General features: G+C 37.7%; 1 protein-coding gene across 1 annotated transcript; it reads right to left on the minus strand.

Moving 5' to 3' along the window:
• Nucleotides 1–473: 473 nt before the first annotated feature.
• Nucleotides 474–17534, minus strand: prkg2 (protein kinase cGMP-dependent 2). The gene is made up of 18 exons (XM_053654056.1): nucleotides 15954–17534; nucleotides 15275–15441; nucleotides 13916–14029; nucleotides 13102–13207; nucleotides 11902–11965; nucleotides 9160–9237; nucleotides 8084–8178; nucleotides 7817–7885; nucleotides 7635–7733; nucleotides 6207–6351; nucleotides 5825–5961; nucleotides 4356–4445; nucleotides 4132–4273; nucleotides 3887–4050; nucleotides 3330–3452; nucleotides 2769–2831; nucleotides 1906–1972; nucleotides 474–569 (listed from the first exon to the last, which is right to left on the minus strand). Exons 1-18 carry the CDS (start codon nucleotides 16427–16429, stop codon nucleotides 474–476), a joined length of 2295 nt encoding a protein of 764 aa, XP_053510031.1. The 5' UTR covers nucleotides 16430–17534.

Genomic DNA, 17534 nt, shown 5'->3' on the forward strand with positions numbered 1-17534 from the left:
ATCTCACCTTCTTGGTTCTCCAGGTCAAAAAAAGGTAAATATTTCTTCTGGTTTCACATCATTTTCTTTGCTGTTCAAAGTCTGCAATTTAAACACAATAAAACCTCTTGGGCAATGTTCTTCGGAGAACTCTGTGGTGTACTTTACCCAGCAGTTACGATCGGCCCATCTCCGTAAACGGGCAGATAAACAGGATAAAATTACTTAATAACACTGAACAGGGTTACTAACATCATCGTCCAAATAACACTGGCCTAGTTCTTTTCGAATGCCACATTCCCAGCTGGTTCTTCCTCCTCCACTCTGCCACCTACTCCAGCACAAATATGGCCCACACTCAAGGCTGTGCTTTGTCAGAGAATGTTGTGCCATACTCTGGGTTTCTGCTGGCTTTGTGGTTGGGGAAAAAGGATGATGTAGGAGTTTTGACCTTGTTCACACTGAGGTATGTAAAGGAGGGGAAGGAGAGGTTGTTAAAAGTCTATGTCCCATCCAGAAAGTTCATCAGGAGGAATTTCATCTTCAGGTGGATAGTTGTCAAAGTAGCTGTGGTCTGTTGGTCCTTTCAGCTAGAAAAGAGCAAGATTAAGAGTTATGTCTCTTTGAAATGTCCCTCTTTAGGTCATGTTCAGGTCAGAATGACACATTTTATCATTTAAAACATAATCAATTTGGCTCAGTTTCTTTAATAGATACCATAAATCATATTATCATACCAATGTTGAATTCTCGATTCTGATTTGTCAGATGTTGATTCATTTTCTATAATAGCAGATCTGACAATAGTTCCAGCTGTGAGGTTTGTCTTAATGCACTTGTTCTAATACATTACTATTTCTATAGTAACACAGGGACTTGTACGATGGACACTCCACAGAAACAGATTAGAAACATGTGAGGAGATATTTATTTAGCATTTTTGGAAGGAGTTTTCAGTGTCAGCACTGGGTCATTCCACCTTGAGTGGCTTATTGCAGGTTGCTCGACTGTTAATGTTTAATGTTCCTAATTTTTTGTGATTACCACTTATGTATTTGCATTGTAAAATCGCCAGGTTTTTTTTTTTTGTTTAGTTTTTTTTTTTACTTTGTTTAACTATGTTGGCCATCTTTGTGTACACAACAAATATTAGTTATACAGCTGTTTAGGGAAACCTTAATACCTCGGCTGGTCTTAGCTCCTTGGAACAAAGACTGATCTCTAGAGCACATTACAAGGTATATGTACATGTATAAACATTTTGCACATTCATGTTCCTTAGACTTAGAACTTAAGTCCAAATGTAATGCTCAAGATTGCTCACAGTTCCACTATTTGGGTCTATTTATATTGGGAAGGGTTTGAGTCTCAGTCTTAATTTTTAGACTGGACTAGGGGTACCTAGCTAAGTACAGAGTGCATGCAGACCATTTTCAGTTTGAGACTTGTCTTATTTTTTTATGGGGTGACAGAGTGCAATTTAAAAAAAAAAAAAAAAAAAAAAAGTCCTCACAGTGGACCTCAAGGGCCCGATTTGAAGAACCAGCCATGATCTATCATGTTGGTAGAGGTGTACAGTTAGTATGTGTGAATAGATTTTATCCAAATATGGAATTACAGTGTTCAGTGTTTGTTGTTGTTTTTTTTTTATCAATGAACAATGTCATAAACATAGCTGTGGTGTTGTTTCTCCTGTGATAAAAGTAGTAAATGACTACAGCTCAGAAGTCACTTAAGATTGCTAAAGATGAAAACAAAGGTAAGATCTGCAGGATAGTTCAATATGTTCAGTTGTTTTGCTGTAAAATCAAAAGAGATAAGCCGAGTCATTTGGATATTCTCTGCTCTTCTGATCATAAGCTTAAGGATCTAAACAACACAAGCTCAACCATGTCCCTGTAGTCAGCGAGCCTTATCTTCTCTTACCTCTCTTTTCAGCGGTGATGACAAACTCCTCTCTTTCAGTCCACTCCAGCTGAAGCCAGTAAACCACCTACACAGCAAATAAACAAAGCATATATTAATACCACATTACATTTCACAACCTGTCCTCAACATGACATAAGCAACACTGATTGCATGCAGAGTTAGTGTTTATAATAACAAACAACGCATAATGAAATATGTGAATGTCTGTCCAGGATCCTGTCTGAACTGAGAGGGGAAGAAAAGATATTTTTCTTGACTATTAGCGGACCATCCACTGCGCCTGGGGCTGTGTGTGGCAAATCAGATCATGCCGCAGATTGCCACAGAGATCAAGATCCATCTGCTCGACTTTATGCGGCAATTGGATTAGAAATCACCTTGAGTTTACAAAAATAACAGAACAAAGAAGACACTTGTCTACTTTGTTATCTATTAAAAAAAATACTTCACAATGAAAACTGGTTTATATTCATAAAGTCACATACTAGCTCTCATATAAGTTCACTGTGTTACAGAGAAAAATAGAAATAGTCACATGTGTAATTTAAAAATTTGCTTTAAGAGCAATGACAGGTCATATTTAACTCACTGCTATCTTAGCATTTGTGACCGTAAAGTTGAACGCTCATTTTGACCAACATGGAAATACAAACATTTGATTAAGACTGAAAATGCTCAAGCTAGAGGAACTACAAATGAGCAACAGATCTCAGTTTTCCTTTTGACCCCAGCCTCTTTAATTACAGTCTAAATCAAGACTGACTGGAGAGGTCAGGAAGTAAAGCACAGTCTTCCAAAACTCCACAATAAACACACTGTTCAACATCCACCTGTCAGTGGGTCTATGTGTTTTCCTTCACCTGTGCTTCTTGATATCTGTTATTCCATTCTTCATATTCCCAAGACGCTCCGAAGGATTTTGTCTACAAGGGAAAAACAAAATGGTAAATAGTCTTGTTTATTTATTACACTCTTCTTTTTTTTATAGTAATGATGGACTTGAGAACAGAAAACTTTGTAACCTTTGAAAAAACTATGACTTATTTAGTAACTACAGTCAAACAATTCCTTTTTAAGCCCATTTTTCTCTCAATGTGGTCATTTGCCAATTCCCATCAACTAGCTAGTTGTTATAGGTCAATGTAATACACTCTTTGCCCTCTTTGGCATACTTGAGCTCACACGGGCCATTGAATGATTAGTATGTCTCTGATTGATAGGGAAGAGAGATTATACCATCCCTCCACCCAGACAGCATGGCAAGTTTTGCTCTCTTGGATTCCCGGATGGTTGTGGGATCACTGGCTACAAACTTATGATCTCCCAATCTCCCCAATAGGGTGAACGCTTTTCTGTTGCGCCCAGTAGGACAGGCAGGTATGCAGTATGAGAAATATTGCCTTGGGACTTTGAGATCTTACTTGCAGAGCTTTCGAATGAGATCACCAGGCCTTTTTGTGATCTTCTTTGGGAAGTCCATCTTCTCCATGCCTTTCAGAATGAAAGTGTACGTTATCATCTGATCTGAGCCAGTGAAGGGAGGGCTATGAGAGGGAGAGGTTTGATCATTTTGAAACGGTTATATAAAATAGCACACCTTAAGCTTTTATGTTTGAAAAATGTGTGTTAAAGTAAAACTATAGGCATATGATTAGCTCAAAATGATTGATTTGCTTGTATTCTTTATTTTTTCCTCATTTTCACGAATAAAAATAATTTTGTAAGAATTTATATTCTTTCTAAAAATGGATGATTTGTTTGTTATATGTGACTATTTTGGTCACTTAAAAATAAAAGGACAATTCCGTTTTCAAATTTAAAAAAAAATAAAAAATCTCAGACAGGAGAATCTTTTCTTTTTGGCTCGGCTACTTGGTAACTTAATAACACCTAAACAAGTTATGTGGCTCTTCAAAGCAGATAATCTCATTTTCTGTCATTAATAAAGAAGCCAATGGGATATTTGGTTGATACAAACCTTCCAGTCAGGAGTTCAAAGATTAGGATTCCCAGAGACCAAAAGTCCACACTGAGGCCATGGCCTTTATTCAGAATGATCTCAGGTGCGACATACTCAGGAGTCCCGCAGAACGTCCATGTCTTCTGGCCACACCTGATCTTCTTCGCAAAACCAAAGTCAACCTGAAAGAGAAAATTGACCAGAGTGAACCATGCAGTGTTCCAACCACACATCAACTCAAAAATATCAGCAACTTTGCCTACCAGTTTTACATATCCATCTGAGTCCAACATGAGGTTCTCAGGTTTTAGGTCCCTGTAAATTATTCCTTTTTTGTGTAGGTACTCAAAAGCTTCAGTAACACAACCCACACAGAACTTGGCAGTGTTCTCATCAAAGCTTCCCCTGAAAATATCAGTGATATAAGAAGTCAGTAAGAGTGAAAACGTGAAAGATCTTTACATTGGTTAGTTATATTCAAGCTAACCTGTCTCTCAGCAGACTCCAGACCTCTCCACCCAGACATGCCTCCAGCAACATGTATACAAACTTATTGTCCCTAAATGTACGGTACATTCTAGGGGGGGGAACAAAAATCATAAAAATTTGAATCCCATTGTGAATTTTTTTTTAAATATCTATACAAATAGGCATAAAAATCTCCAGCATGCTCACAGTTCTATTTTTATTTGAAACATTTTAATTTCTGTTTATCATGGGAAAAAAACTGAGCTCTCAATATACTAAATGCTTAGGGATGCAAAAACATTTCAAGTACGATAATCACATGAGCAAAATAGCACATTGTCCAGTTTTGCATGTTTTTTTTAATGAATATGCAAACTAGTATCACCAAAAGGCAAGTATTATATTTGTGGAGGTCCAACACCATTGATTTGTTTCATGTTCACTCTAGCAATAACAACAGCATTTAAACAGAGCTGTGAAACTTATTTTATTTTAAACTGTTGTGTGTGGAACAGCTTTCTGCCATGCTCAAAACTGCCTTTAGCTGCCTTTGTTATAGTGTTATAGTGAATTGTGAGCATGTGCCATTTTTGACATTTAGTTCTCTTTAAGGAGTCACTTAGAGAACAGAGAACACTTAGAGAACTTGTTGCAGCTATCAAGAACAAATTCTTAATGCAACAACCTAATTTACATATTGTTTATTTACATATTGTTTATGTATATTGTTACATATTATACATGCTTTGGGCATAATTCTCACAATTATTATTTGTAAATCATTCAAAACATTCTCACTATTTGTGTGTGCAATTTATCGCATTTGTACACATGCATTATTTAGGATTTTAGCAAAACAGGGTCTAAATGTAGTTCTATTAGCACTGTCAGAATGACTGTCCCTGAATATTATACATTAGAGTGCTACAGCACACTGCCACTATCTATATCTGTATCTGTATTTAGTGCACTGAATATTCTAAACCAGAAGTTTGGGCTATTTATTACTGAATATGAAGCCTATCACTATGCCCTACAGAAACACCAGGAAACACTGGGGACAAAACTTAGAAAAAGCACTGTGAGCATCGTCTGTGAATTCAACTGAATTCAATTCAATTCAATTCAATTTTATTTGTATAGCGCTTTTTACAATAGACATTGTCTCAAAGCAGCTTTACAGAAATATCAACATGGTATACAGATATTAAAGAGAATTCACCTCAACCTCAACACTTGAGTTCATAATTGGTCTCACCAATTTAATTGGTGCTATTTCCCAAAATATAAACAATCTTATTTAAAACCACTACCAGTTTGGACCAAACTGTATTATAATCATTCACGAAATCTGTACATTATTAACTAATGCTTCTCTGCATACATGCGGTTGAACACACATAACTGCTGAGAGCACTTATGTTCAAGGCTCCTTTCTTTAAATATTAATGAGCAAGCATGATATATTGTAAGTCTACTTTAACATACTTGACAATAAAAGGGGAGCAGGTCTCACTCAGGATTCTCCTCTCTGAGTGAATGTGTTCTTCCTGTCTGTTGTCCACAATGTGACGCTTCTTAATACACTTCAGTGCAAAGGTCATATTTTCATTCTTGACTTTAACCTAGTGGAAGACGTACACAGTGCTCAAATACACGTCAATGAACTGTCTTTCTATAATGTTTTCATACTACTTTATCATTTAAACCTAAATCAAAATCATGACTATAAACACGGGAACACTGGGCATATGCCAGGAATACACCCTGGGTATTCACACACTCATTCCCACCTGGGGTCATTTTAGACCAGCTTATCCACTGGAATTATGCCAAACAGTCAGTATTAATATGAAACACAACTGCTCACCAGTTCAACCCTACCAAAGCCCCCTACTCCTAGAGTAGTGATGATCTCCAGGTTCCTGAAGGAAAGAGAGGAAGTAAAGTCTTTCTCTTTTAGCTGCACCTGATCACTGGATAAAGGAGAGCTGGGAGTACTGCTTCTTGACCTCCTGCATAAATGAAACAACACAAAACCTATCAATGAGTAATATTTCTCTGAGAGCAAATATAAATTGATGCTGTTCTGTATGTATTTGTGTGGCAGCCTGGGAAAACCCTTTTACATGGTGATATTTTTTTTTTCACATTTTCTACTGTTTATAGTTAAATCTGAAAACTTTCAGAAACTGAAATATGTTTCTCTTTTGCATGCATCTCAAACAGATGTAAAATTACAGCATTTAAAGTTCCACCAAAAGTGAAAATACATTTAAAAACTTATTTGCATAGGTTTATCTTGGGCATTTTGAGAGTCAGTATCTGATTACAAACTGGACTGATTAGGCTAACGTATGTTTTACTATAGCATGCAGCTATCCAAAAACTTGATCAAAGTATAACATTCTGGTGCAACAGAAAAGTATTTGAGATATCGTCCGGAGAGCACAAGTTCGAATCCTGACGATGACACAGCCATCCATGGCTAGGAGTCCCACAGAGCAAAACTGGCCTTGCTCTCTGTTTGGGAGGGATGCCATGCTCTCGCTCCTCTAACAGACACAGTCAATCACGGGTGTCTTTAGGTTCATGTATGTGGAAGGAGGTAGATAGCCTTGCAAAGGCTTTTTCCTGGCATGCCTCCCATGCAAGTCAAATTTCTGCAATCTTTTTAGGATTGTAGAAGCATGCACTTTGACACCAACAGTTGCAAGACTTGCTAGCAGATCCTGTCATGAAATTTTAGGGTTCTTGAAGACTTCTTTTTGCGTCAGACGGTCTGCTCTTGGCTATATTTGCTGGACGGCTAGTCCTGGACAAATTTGCAGTCGTTGAAATCTGCACCATTTGTAGATTATGTTCCTATCCTTTTAAATCCCTTGCCAGATTATAGGCATCCACAACCTTTTTTCTGAAGGTGATACAGAACTCTTTAGATCTTGGTATGATGACACCACACACCTCAATAACAAAGGGGACACCAGACACTAGATGTGAGAGGGGTATAAATAAGACAGGTTCCACCTGCACTCCTTAAGCAGGATTTGAAGGTGTGATGAATGTAGGGGTGTAATTACTTTTTCTATGTTACTGATCTGTTTTTTGCTTAATGTAAATTGTGAAAATTACTACAAAATGTCAATTTTATGTATCATTTGATAGAGTGTATCACCTTTATCACTTTAGCACTGTTTCAAAGATTATCAAATGTTTACTTGTCCAAATATTTCCAAAAAAAAAAAAAACAATACTTTCCATGGGGTGTACTTATGTTTTCCCATGACTGTATACTCACTTTGCATTTCTCTTCTTGTCATCACGGGCTAAAGTCTCAACATAGCCTTGAAGATATTTCTTAAGTTCATCAAAGGTGCCAACAGTTTGAGTGAATGTTCTGGGAAGAGAAAATTAGCGAGTTATTAACGAACAATGTCAACCTCCGCATTAGCAATAGGGAAAAGGGCTGTGTGTTCTTACTCCCTGTCAATGACGAGGCATTCAACACCATCCTCATCTGCTATGATATTAGCTGACCTGACGTCATCACTGCAAAAAGGAGGAAAATTACATCATGTCTGTAACTCTAATGTAACCCGAGGGCTGTTTGAAATCTTATTCAGGCTTTACTGGAAGGAAGAATCACTTTAATTAAACATTAATCATTAATTATGAATGCAAACTGCTATCAGCAGCTAATATCTGAAAGTTATGTGTGGAATAAGATTATAAAGAGAAAAAGGTTACCTAATGAGGGCCTTTTCTCCAAAGTAATCACCTTTCTGTAAAGTATTGATGACCTGGGGCTCCTCGTGATCCTTAGTGCTTTGGGTTACTTTAATCTGAGCAGAAACACATTAAATATGATATATGGAGCACATTTTGCTTAGTCCATTATTTATGGTGATTCACCACACATAAGTGATGGATAGTGATCCATTAATACTAATTAATGAATGACAGTGGAACACTGTTCTACCAATATATGACCTAAGAACCTGTGGATGAGAACTAAAAAGCTGTAGATCATAACCTAATATGCATTATTTCTTTTTGAATCCAATGTTCAAAACATTGTCACAACACAAAAACAGGGATCATCCAGTTATTAACCAACTTCTTTGAAATTATATATCAGATTTATTCCAAAGCAATTGAACTTCCGGGTCTCTCCTCTCAATCCATGAGTGGACACACAATTCCGCTTGTAAAGTGATCCACAGCTGACCCTCTTGACCTAATAGGCAGATTTTTGGTGGCTAACACTAATGGGCTTATTCCCAACACGCCGTCTTGGACAGGGTGGCGACAGGCTGACGAGAAGCATCATTTCCGGCACTTAAATCGCTCTGAGAAAAAAACATCTGTCTTCCCCATTGCAGTCGGAGTTGCAGCTATGGTGGGGGCCCACCGGGGGATCCATGACCGGGTAGCTCATGATAAACAGTTCCTGTTACTTCCCAGAGGAGACCTCTGTCTCTTAACTCCTGCAGTTTCAGGTTACTGATTTATCTCAACATGCTCTACCTCTCACAGAAATGGACACGTATTTCCTCTATGGCCCCAACATGGTGTTGTTGAGGGAAAGTGACCATAGAAGAAGCCACCTTAGGGGTCCTTTTTTGGGTACAGAAGCCAGATTTCAGCTAGAGGGGTTAATATTTCAGGAGAAGGAGGATTGAAATATTGGTATTGGCCAAAGAGTTTTCCCAAAATACAGGTGAAAACTAGTTCTAGTCAGGTGGAGATTATACATAAACTGCTAACATCTGATAATCCAGAATCTTGAATTAAATCCAATATGTGTGCAGTGATGCTTTTACCTTTCCATTGGCAATGATGTAGAATGTGTTTCCTTCTTCTCCCTCCCGGATCACATAGTCGCCTTTGTCATAATACTCCTAATGAGGAAATACAAAGATGATCTTATTTAGGTATTGATTTCCCATCGAGTCAGTGCCGCCGTGTTCCTACAGGGATATTCTCAAAGGAGTATACAGGAAGGATGCAATCTTTCACTCAGAGATACATACTGAAATGATCTCTGATAAAAATAAGTTTGTAGTAAACACACACATTTTAAATATATATATATATATATATATATATATATATATATATATATATATATATATATATATACACACACACACACACACACACACACACATGCACTTTATATCCAGACTTCAGATGCACTTATGGTCAACCTCAGCAAGTACAGAGTGAAATGAGGTCTAGGGCTGTTGTCTGGCATTCTCACTATATACTTTTTCCTCCTTGTTTCACTACTGAGCTAAGTATTTCGACAATTGACATTTTAAACATACAATTTATTCAAACTGAGTAACCCAGTAATTTATTAAATTCTGAAATTCCTGTTTTTCAGAGACAAATATGAAACCCTGAAACCGTCCACTTAAACAGTGCGATATTCTTATGATTTACCACTGTAGGCAACACTGCGCTTCCATCTTGTGATTAGTTGAGACTGTGATTAGTTGAGACAGAAGCCTAAATGACCTGCAATAGAGATAATCAAAACGATATTTAAAATTATACCCCAGCTTAACCAATTTTACCATCCTTCACTATCCTGTTGACAATCCTTGGAATAGAGAAAATGACTCATTATCATCACAGCCATCAGTGTGTGGCTCAGACTCTTCCCACTTCTAAGACTTTCTTCCAGATATACCAGACAGCTTCCAGACAGCTTCCAGACAGGGATCTCTGCATTTCACTTTATATCAAAGGTATTAAGTTGCTGATAATATTTAGCTGCTGTAGTTAGTTAGTAGTTTGTATTTGTAGGTAGCTGCAGCCCTTTACAAATTCCCTCCAAAACATGCCATTTTCCAGAGAAATAAAACATTGTGTATTTCATTCATTTATCTTCAGAAACAGCTTCATCCTGTTCACAATCGTGGTGAATCCAGAGCCTATCCCAGGAATACTGGGCATGAGGTGGGAATACTCCCTGGATGCCAGTGCATCTCAGGGCACGCACACGCACGCACACACACATACTCAGACTCATTCATATCTGCCATGTTTTTGGGAGGTGTAAGAAAACCCAATGGATACCCACACAGACAGTAACCCGAGTTCAGGATCGAACAGGGGAACCTGGAGCTGTGAGGTGGCAATGCTACCCAAGTTTCAGTTCATACAATTAATTAATTTACAGTATTAAGGCTCCACACCCTTCATTACACATTTAAACAATAAAAATATTTAACGGCAAATAAGTTATTTGCAAATAATAACTAATTTGTATTTATAACTATCCTTGCTATGTCTAGCTGAGTTAATGTTAGTTAGGTATGCATGCAAATTACTACAAGTGCATGTTCAGGCTTACGAGGCCAACTGCAGCTAAACATAATAAATGATTCAACACTTTAAAAAAATAAATAAATAAAAACATTTTACATAATAGATTGAAAATAAAACGCTGTCCCACACAATAGGTTTCCTGTCTGGAAGCTGCCTGGTGTGATCTAGAGGGAATTTTCAAGCGTCACAGACGTGAGAGGAGTCTAAAGTGGACAGTGTTCACATCCCTGGCAGTGAGTTGTTAAAAGGAACATTATTCCAGGAACAATAAATGTATGTTTACACTATCACATTCACACTAAATTACATCATCATTACCTAATACGTAATGGTCTCAGTCAGAGGTGCATATCTCTGAGGTGAATCTGGACAGCTTCCACGCTATACGTCAGCGCCAATCATGATTCATTTTGCTAACATATTTTTTCTGAACATTAGAAACCAGTAATAGTTTCTTGAACGTCAGAAATCTAGTGCTCTCAACAGTATGATTCCTATCAATTTATTCATGATCCATCCACGTGTCCTTCTTTCATGGCTCTACGGCGATTTCATCCAAGAAGTTCTCCAAAAGAGCCCAGGACTTCTTTACACCAGGAACTCCAAAACATTTGTCCAATCCAAGACCCTCTCACCACATTCCTTTCCTCACTGTTTAATGATAGAGTTCCATATTATCTGCATTTCACAGTATGAAACATCTGCACCACTATTGAGTTACATTGCTTCCTGGCCCCTCGGGAGGAAATATAATCAATTCCATCAGGATGATTAAATAATAAAATTCTCCCATTCGAACCCAGGGACACATGATCAAGAGGAATGTCCTTGAAGTATTTTCACAAGGTGGGGAATGTGAATGGGGTTATTTGACACAAAGCTGACAAAGCCCACACCCTTTTAGAAACGTTCTCTTTGTCCCCTTCAGAGAGACTTGAAACAAATCATTCAGCAGCCTGAATCAGCTGTCCAACAGATCTTTAACAAAGTGCAGACTGTGCCGCGTTTCTACCCTCAACCTTCAAATCAGGAACACTTTACATGGCCCAAGTCAAATAATTATGGCAACAATATGTCAAATAATTATGATAACAATCTACCGGCCCAGGAGATGACAGATGTAATGCCTGCACTCTCCAACACAAAGGTCATTGATGGGGGGGTGTGATGATTTTTTTGTGTGTGTTCAGGAGAATATAAAGAATAAACATAAGAGTTTTACTTACCACCTCCAGGCAGTCAACAATCTTAGTCAGCTTGTCTTCAGGAAGGTTGGCCAAAAGTGAAACACTGGAATAAAACAATCAAATAAATGAAAAGGAACTAAACATGTTTAAAACAGGATACAGATCTTTCTTGTAAAAGGTATGTGCTAATGGTTATAATCAGGAGAATAAGGAACAGTTGTGTTTGTTTTTAAATTATACTCATTTTAGATCCAAAATCCAGTCATGTTTTCTATATAAAATGTGTATTTAGAGTCAGAGAGATTGTCTCAAACCCAGTTTAGATTAATTTTGCTACTTGTCTCATTAGTCATATGTAAGGAAATAGGTAAGGAAGCTTCCCTATACTATTTTGTATATTTAATGTATTGTGCTGTACTTGTACGTTATAATGATAATGATAATGAGTCTTTATTGGTCACATATACATTACAACACAGTGAAATTATTTTCTTCGCATACCCCAGCATGTCATGTGGTCTTGAAGAAACCCCTTCTGTTGTTGAAATGTTGTATTATGGCCACTCAGAGATAATATTTTGTAATACTGTATGTGTGTATATAATTAGGAAGACAATAATGTCTAGATGGAGCTAGGGTTTTTTAGGTAAGGAAGAAAACATGTGTTATTGGAAAATAATATATACGGTGAAACTGAGGGCCACTTCACCAACCCCCTGATGTTGATTAATTTCCAATGACAGCATGTTCCAAAGTGTTTTAGTCCTCTTATACCACAGCAATTTTTCAATGATAGCAATTTATATTTATTAAAGACTGAAAAATTGTCATTCTCTCACCACCCTCTCTCTTTTTACTCTCTTGAAGTTAATAAGACAAAAAAAACATGCAGCAAGAAATCACAAAGCCCTCAGTCCTGAAGACTCTCCTGGGTCAGAAGACCTAAAGTGACAGTTTTAGCTCTGACTGTTACAAAACCCTAACCTTCCAAAAATGCTAAATAATCATCTCCTCACAAAAAACTTTATATTAACAATTACACATTTTTTTTTTAAATTTGTTTATGTGGAGCACCTGCCATACAAGTCCTAGAGTAAGAATGTAGAAATTATGATGTATTAGAATGAGCTTATTTAAGCTCTGACCAATCAGATTTAAGAATTCAACAATGCTGTGTTAAACATTAAACATTTCATTTAATATCATAACTGACACAGAGTGATATGTTGGCTTTATCACCTTCTGAGGAAGTTGCGGTGCTGCTCATGTCTTGCCTCAGCAGTCATTCGCATGATGTTGTGAAAGACCTCCCGGTCAAGAACCCAGGTTCTGACATTACTGGCCGCTGCAAGAACAAAACAGCAGGTAATGCAAGGGAAAAGCCAGCGTATTCCCTAGTCTTAATCTCAAACTCACTGCTTGAGACCATATGGTGAACCAGTCACCAAGGCACAACCGCTATATCTAACAGGGCCTTTAGAAAGTGCTTACATTATCAAAGAAATGGCTAATCTCCTTGAGCCAAGGCTATCTAACAAATATTGTTATGATGCGTCCGTTTTCTGAGGTTGACGTGTCAGCTTGAGAAATCAGGAGGTTCGCATGAGGTCAGTGTTTCTTTAAAGTTTATAATGCATTTTACAAAACATTAGAGAAAGTGCCTGGGCCAAAACAAATTCAATTTTGATGTCCAAAGGCTTTGTGCTACAAAGAAACATGTTAAGATCTCGTATTTGATGAGTTTAACAATGTCTAAACCTTAAATATCCTCCAAGTCTGAGGTCACCATGTTTAGTTAACACACACATGAACTGCTAATCTAAACAACAGAAAACTTTCAGGCGATTTTATTTTATTAAATTCTCCCATATCCAGGACCCAGGACAAATTAAATCCATTATCCAACGTCAACACATGTTTACTTGCATCATCCACCCTTTTTCATGTTAAATTCTTAACATGTGTATTCATACTCATAAAATGAGAGCGATTATTTATTATTTCAAAACATTTTTCTTTTTCTTGTGTTCCCAACTTAAAACGGTTACTTCACCTTTAACGGATGCAGTCCGAGTGCAGTTATATAAAATGGCTAATTCACCGAATGTTGTCCATACTGCGATTGACGTGAGCAGTTTATTGTTCTGATAGACATCCAGGTTGCCATCTGTAAGCACAAACAAGAACGTCACTCAACAGGCATATTGTGCTCTAAATAGTAAATTACATTACTCAATTAAATAAAATTGAGTGACACTAATTTATATTAGAATCCTGCAATATAAGGAATGAAACAGCAATGTCATAAATCTTTTGATAGCTGCCATGATGTTTTTTTTTTGCCACAACAGCTCAAGCCACATCCTGTACTCTAGTTAGCATATGTTTTATTACAAATGGTATGACACATAGTACAAGTTAAATAGATTCTAGATTTTAAAATTGATACTAAATGAAAACATAACACTCAAAGTAAAATAATGCTGAACTGTATTACAAAAATAAACAGTATTGAATGTACCATGAAAATGTGCTGTACTTTTTAAATATATAAATATTTATATATTAACTATTAATAAACATTGAAGTACATTAAAAGATATACCTCCAAACTGAACCAAAAAAACACTCCAAATAACACAACATAATTTGTCAGTGACGGTTTTTATTTCACCTCTAGAGGCCGCTCTCATACTGTATAATGACAGTGGACCTTTCTCAGTTGCTTCAGCAACAGATGCAACCTGGAAAAACTACCATTGGGGCAGTGGTTAAGCTGCTGGACTTCTGATTGAAAGGCCAGCGCTGCCACTGCTGGGCCTGTGAGCAAGGCCCTTAACCCTCAACTGCTTAGTTGTATAAATGAGATAATGTAAGTAACTCTGGATAAGGGTGTCTGCCAAATGCTGTAAATGTAAACATTTTCTGTGATGAGATGTTTGTTTAACATTTTTGGAAGGAGTCTCCAGTGTTAACACTTTGTAACAGTCAGAGGTAAAGCTCTTGCTTTAAGTTTTCCGGGACAGGAAAGAATTCAGGACTTTCCGGGTTTCTCTGTAACATGACATGGTGCATTTGTTTGTCTTCATTTTTAAAAAATGTTTAAAAGAGTCTGGTGAGGAAAGACTATGACGTGAGTGATAACAGTAAGTAATTTCTCACACAAATTAGCTTGTGATGTGAGTGATGTAAGCTGTTATGACGTCAAATATTATGGCAGTGCTGATTATAATGCTGACAGCGACTGTGAAAACATGTCACTGTTATTCAGAGAAATGTAAACTGTCATGACATCTTATGTCAGCATCACCCATAACATGTTTCTGATGTGGTCTTATGGTGCAGCAAATTTTAACCAGACAAAGAATTAATATTTGTGCATCTCAGTGTTTAATTCCACGTGGATTCTTACCTGCCAGCACAAACAGGTGATTCCCTGCCTCACCTTGCTTGATGACATACTCTCCTTTTTGGTATGTTTTCTCATACATGCACTCAACCATGTCTCTAAGCTGCTGTCCTTCCAGCCTCTTCAGATATCGGTTCTTATTCAAGGCATCTGTTAGGAACTTCTTCACACTGTCATAAGCATAAAATCATCAGATAATGAGTTCAGATTTTGTATCATGTATTACTAAAAAATGGTGTTTTCTTCATTTTGAAAATGAACATGCTATTAAATCTGTGTTATACTGTATACATTGGGTCTTTGGTCTTTGAGTAAATGAGGACAGATAAGCACTGCTCTCTGGGCACTGAATTGAGTTGACAGATGTTTTTGGTTTATTTTTAAATTATTCAAGACAAGCTAATTAGACAGCACTTCAGACCCTTTCTTTCAGTTATCAAATGCACCAGTTCTTCAATTGTCATGACCAGCATGCAGAATAGTTAATGAACCCCCAAACGGTATGATTTAATATAATGAGTGCTATCTCAACATGGTCTCTATGGAGATTACCATCTGAATGGCAGATCCTAATTAGTCATGTATAAAAGATGAGACAATTACTTTTCCTCAACATTATGTAACTGAAAAATCTACCTGACTGCATAAATTACATTGCAGTACAGAGTTTTTTATTCCTGACCTTGGCTCTTTCCACACTCGTGCACTCTCAAAGTAGAACTTGGGCAGGCTACTCGAGTCATACGTCCTGGATGACGGTTCTGCAGAAACCCCAGCTTTGGCTCCTTTTCTCTTGTTGAGTGTCTCTCGCAGCAGGCCGCTGAGTCTCTGACTTGCCTCAGTGGGTGAATTCATGAGTTCCAAATCTCGCTGTTTCTTCAGAGCCTCCTGTAGACTGCTGAGCTGGAGACATTTAGTTCTCAAAGCATCTGAGATGTCAGCAATGACTTGGTTATTCTGGGCCAGCTGCTCTTCCAGCTGTTTGATCTGATGCTGCTGGACACTCAGTTCTTCATCCTTCTTCTTCACCTGGCTCTCCAACTCCTCCACCTTCATTTTGAGGCGCTGAGGACCACCACTTGGCTCAGTGTTGAGCTTGGATTTGGCCGAGCCATTAACATGTATGAAGGGATTCAGTTTAGCTGAGCTGTTTCCCATTCTTGTACTGCATTAAATAAAGCAATTGTTATTTCTTACAAGCAATTAATATATTTTATCCATCAATCTATTATCTGTACCGCTTATCCTTACTGGGTCACAGGGAACCTGGAGCCTATCACAGGGAGCATGGGGCACAAGGCGCGGGTCACCCTGGATGGGGTGCTATTCCATCGCAGGGCACAATCACACATGCATTCACACACCCATTCATACACTACGGACACTTTGGACTTCGCACACACAGGGCCACAACAGGAATCGAACCCTCAACCCTGAGATTTTTGCATCCACTGCAATATCTATAACATGCTTTCTCCTCCACTGTACCAATTACAAATGTAAAAAATCAACAGAAAACTGTGTAAGAATATCAGCAGATATACATCTATACACCAGTAGTGTCCTGCCTTAAATGGCTCTGATTTTTATTTTTATTGAAGCCAATCATTTTCAGTTACCATTAGCAATCTGTATAAAGTATTACAATACAGGCGCTGACATTTGGGGTTATAATTTGTATGGTAATGCATGGGTGTGTTACTTTGGTACATTTATGATTTGGTGTCTGCATTTGCATACTACAGATCACAGCTCTGTTTGATGGTAAAGGTTAGAGAGACATTTATTTATCTATTAATGAATGATCTCCCAATGTGAAGTGGTACAGAGAGAGAGAGTTTGTGACAGAGAGAGATAGAGAGAGAGAGAGATTTAAATGTGATGTAGGACCCCGACGTGATTCATCCTACTGATCAATTATTCAGAGGGCATGATGATATTCAATAGCTCCCTCACACACCATGTGTTTACAGTGTTGTTGTTCATGATGATGACACTATTCTGTATTTTCAGTGGGACATTCACTGGTGGAATGGGGCAAAAGTATACACAACATGTACGCAACAACGCTGGACATTATGCACTGTATACTCCTACTCTCAGCCCAAGACTCTCAAGCATAATTGAGCCTACAGTGTTTACTATAACAGACATGTGATTTGTCGAACCGCCAACACACTATTACACCATGCACATGTCCAGTTTAGTCCCAGTCAAAGGACTCCTACACTGAAATAACATTCTTGCTGTATGACCAACACTG

The sequence above is a fragment of the Ictalurus furcatus genome, chromosome 22 (genome assembly GCF_023375685.1).
Source record: "Ictalurus furcatus strain D&B chromosome 22, Billie_1.0, whole genome shotgun sequence".
Lineage (NCBI taxonomy): Eukaryota > Metazoa > Chordata > Actinopteri > Siluriformes > Ictaluridae > Ictalurus > Ictalurus furcatus.